General features: G+C 43.0%; 1 protein-coding gene across 1 annotated transcript; it reads right to left on the reverse strand.

Moving 5' to 3' along the window:
• Positions 1-1,948: 1,948 nt before the first annotated feature.
• On the reverse strand, positions 1,949-3,598 carry LOC112144435 (tripartite motif-containing protein 16-like). Its single transcript, XM_024268962.1, has one exon. The coding sequence runs from the start codon at positions 3,596-3,598 to the stop codon at positions 1,949-1,951; it is 1,650 nt and encodes a 549-aa protein (XP_024124730.1).
• Positions 3,599-4,475: the final 877 nt, after the last annotated feature.

Consider the following 4,475-nt stretch of genomic DNA (forward strand, 5'->3'; position numbering starts at 1 on the left):
CAGATCGAGTGAGCAGGAAGACGACTTCATTGTGCCCACTAATCTGACCAGCTCAGGGAGAGAAACAGGTGAAAATGTGTCTAAGATCACAGGTCGAGGTGGACTAGGACTAGAAACAGAAACAGAAGCAGCTGTGAGACGCAGAGAGTTCCTCACCGACCTGACTTTTTCAATAATACCAACCTGAAGACATGCGTGGCCAGGTGGTCCTGCCCGTCCATTGAGTAATGTTGTGTGTTCATTTCTCCAGCATAGAAACAGCACAATCCAAAAGAGGTCAACATCAATTTGTTAGGAGGTTCTTATGCAAAATATTAGAACAAAATGCATTTAATGCAGTTTTGTTTGAGTTTTTTTCTGTTTAACTGCCTTTATTTTCCACTTTGTGAAGCACTACTTTACAGCAGTGAGGAGACTGATTCTTCTATGTTCCTGACAGGTTTAAAGGTGAAAGGCACAGTGATCTTCTGTCCTCTACCACATACCTTGTGGCCATGAGGTGGAAAAGTGTCAAGTGTGTTATGATATTGCCAAAAAAACCAACCTGCATTTTCAGGATTGTGAAGTAATCTTTGATTTGAACCAGAATCACGAACAAAGACAGTCTCATCACCTTTTTCACTGGATATGAATAACACATGAAAGAATGCAAACATTTTCAGTATATATTTGAAGAAACTGCCAGGTTTACATTTTCAAACTCAGCTTGTAGGAAATGTGGAGGACCTGAAATGTTTTAAGCTTTTGAATAAGTGAAGTTGAAAGCTTTTTGATCAAATACTGAGGAAAACACCTGATTTGACTTGAGTGAAGCTGTTTTACTGCCTTTCCTGAACATTAGCTGGATTGGCTCCAGCAGCTCAGTAACCCAAAAACAAGACTGAGCGAGATCTGAAGATGTTTTACTGGAGAAAGTCAAAAGGACAGACTGACTGACAGAGATGTTTCCGCTCCACACATGAACTCTGTCATTTCTAGAGGTCCAGGAAAACTGCCTCAGTTCTTCCATCATATCATTCCTAATTTTCTTCATCAGATTTCACACAAACTCTGGAATGAAGACAAAAGAATGCAGATGTTTTTATTGTGAAATGATAAGAAAAAAACTTTTTTCTGAAGAACAAAGAAATGCAAGCACAAATCTTCAATCCAAAGTTGTCAAATGAAGCAAAAAGAAAGACAACAGAATTGAATGTTCTTCTTTTTTACAAACACAATCTCCTCCTCCAGTTTCTTCTCTTGTACGTGTAGAACAAACAGAAATCTTGGATGTCACTGATTCCATTTGTGTTCCAGCTTCCTTCAGTTCACATGGCAACAACACAAAAACATGAACACAACATTTGTGTGAAATTTGAATTAGTTGTGGAAACATGAAGTTGATTAAAAATGTAAGTTTACTTGAAAGAAAAATGTATACAGAAATATTGCTTTAATTTAATCTCCATGAATTAACCATAATATAATAAAACAATTCCAGATCTCACCCTTCTCGTGGTGAGGGTGGGTCTTTTCATTCTAATTCTGCAAAGAGCATCTCCACACTTATCCACTCACCTTAGCACTAACCATTTGTGTGACAGAATCAAGGAAGAAGTCTACAGGTAAAAAATAGAAACATCAGAGGTAAATCAAAGTTTCTCTCTGAAGAGGATGAACAGTGGTGTACTGAGGTTTGGATCCCTTCTGTGTGGATTTTTTTATGTTCTTCCTCCTCATGTTTGGATTTTCTTTAAGCACCTCAGCTTCCTCCCACAGTCCAAAGACATGCAGCATAGGTAAAGCAGTTACTTTAACATTGCCCCAGAGCTGTGAGTGTTTGTGCTTGTTTTGTTCCTGTGTTGTCATGTGATAAAGTAGCAGACTTTCTAGGATGTTCCATGTCTTTACCCCTCACCAGCAGGGCAGACTCTGGTATCATAAACACTTCTGTCATGGGCTTCAGGAGCTATTTGAGTTTACAAAACTTTACAGTATCTCCAACATGATTAAATAACAGTCCAGCATGGAGCGGCTGAGTGAATGTGGTCTGGACTCTGTGGAGAAGAGTCATGCTTTCAGAGACGCTGTAGAAGGACAGAACTCCTGCTCTGTCATCCAGGTACACTCCTATTCTGGAGGAACCAGGAGCAGAGATGGAGGTTTGGATGTTGTTGTGGAAAAAAAATAAATTGTCTTGAGAACAATATAATGCCCAAGATTTGTCATTAAAACCAAATCCACTTTCCTCTCCAGATCTTCTGATGTCCTTGTATGTGACTGCTACATAAACAAAGTAAGCTATCCACTCCACCTCCCAGTAACAACGTCCAGTCAGACTCTCTCTACTCAGAACTTCACCATAAAGAGTAAATCTGTCTGGATGATCAGAATCAGACTGAGGTTTTGCCATCATTGTCACCTTTCTGTTCTCCTCTGACAGTAACAGTCGTCTGTGTGCTGTGTTTGGATCCAGAGTGATTTGACAGGAATATTTCAAGAAGTCCGCTCTTCTCTTTGGTTCTGGTTCTGGCAGTAAAACATCCACATGAGTGAGTGTCCGTGAGATGTTTGTCCACTCCTCTCTCAGAATGTCCTGCAGTTTGTCTCTGAGCTCTGACACAGCTGCGGTCACATCCTCAAAGTATCTCAGAGGACGGACATTGATGCTGGATGAGTGTGAGGACTCACTGAGTGGTGGCAGTGACGGGTAGCTGAGCAGAAACTGGTTGTGATCCTCTGTGAGTGAGAGCTGCTTCAGCTCAGCATCTCTCCTCTTCAGCTCAGTGATCTCCTGCTCCAGCTCCTCCTGAAGATCTTTGACTCGACTCACTTCAGTTTGCTGCTGGGATCTGATCTGCTGCTTCACATCACAGCTTGTTTTCTGGATGAGACGGATCATCTGAGTGAAGATCTCATCACTATCATCCACTGTCTGATCAGCAGAGTGATGGATGGCCTCCAGCTCCTGTTGAAGCAGCTTCACCTCTTTCTCTCGGTCCTGGATTCTCTGCTGGATTTGCTGTTGACTCTCCTCCAGCTTTCTCTGCCTCTCAGTTCTTTCTGCTGCAGCTGAGACTGTGTCATGGTCTCTATGTTCCTCCACAGAGCAGAGATAACAGATACACTTCTGATCTGTACGACAGAACATCTTCATCACCTCGTCATGAGTGGAGCAGATGTTCTCCTGCAGGTTCTTGGAGGGTTCCACCAGCTTGTGTTTCTTTAATGGAGCTGCCACATAGTGAGGCTGAAGGTGTTTCTCACAGTAAGAGGCCAGACAGATCAAACAGGACTTGATGGCTTTCAGTTTTCTTCCAGAGCAGACATCACAGGACACATCTTCAGGTCCAGCATAGCAGTGATCAGCAGGAGCAGATTGGATTCCAGTCTCCTTCAGGTTCTCCACTAAAGCTGCAAACATTACATTTTTCACCAGAACAGGCCTCGGTATGAAGGTCTTCCTGCACTGAGGACAGCTGTGGATTTTCTCCTCTTCATCCCAGAATCTTTGAATACACTTCATGCAGTAACTGTGTCCACAGGGAATAGTCACCGGATCCTGGAGCCGATCCCGACAGATGGAACAGTTGATATTCTCTTCGTCGAGTTGAGACATTTCTGTCAAACAGTTTCACTTTCTCTGAACAGGAAGTCTCTGTGAGCTCTGAAGAACAAAAGATTTCTACCTATCTTCACACGATTCAGGAAATGAGTCAGGTCTGTGAGCATTTGCATGTTGCTGTGTATGTGTGAGAAGCAGTTGGTGGTAGGTAATGTAGCAGGATAGATTGCTGCAGGTGTGTCTGGGAGGGTAATTGCTGTCCCTGGCCTCTAGGGACACTATAAAAAGAAGATGTCCTGTTCAACAGCTGAGCCAACAGGAACACGGAGAGTGCAGATTTTACTGTCACAACAGGGATTTATTGAGTATAAACCCCTGTTGCATTTAATGCTAAACTTTATTTATATTGATTATGTTTTATTTATTTATTTATTTATTTTTACTTTGTTGTTGGACCGGACGGAAAAAAGGAAGAGGGTGGGGGAGGGGTGGGGGGTTAGAGGGAGAAGAAGATGGCAGCAGAGGGAAGCAACATCATAAAACAACCAGGACTAAGTGATAAACTAGAATGGGCGGGGCCTGTCTACACACACACTCTATAGATACACACACACTTGTTGGCCAAAGTAGTCTCCACATTTAAATTAAACATACTCACATATACTATACATATACTACACATGTCAACTATAACAGCAGCTCACACACTCCATCATACAAACCCATTCAGATAAAGACTTTCATTCTGTCACACAAATGGTTAGTGCTAAGGTGAGCTGGCACCTGTGCTCAGGTGAGTGTTTATGTTTCGCTGAGGTGGATAGTGATGGAATGTACTCAGGCGGAGAGCGCCCGGCCATCCCCACGCCAAGACCCCCCGCCGGGGCAGCAGCAGCAGCCAAGACCCCCCAACACCCGCCATGGAGCCGCG

The sequence above is a fragment of the Oryzias melastigma genome, linkage group LG17, assembly GCF_002922805.2.
Source record: "Oryzias melastigma strain HK-1 linkage group LG17, ASM292280v2, whole genome shotgun sequence".
Taxonomy (NCBI): domain Eukaryota; kingdom Metazoa; phylum Chordata; class Actinopteri; order Beloniformes; family Adrianichthyidae; genus Oryzias; species Oryzias melastigma.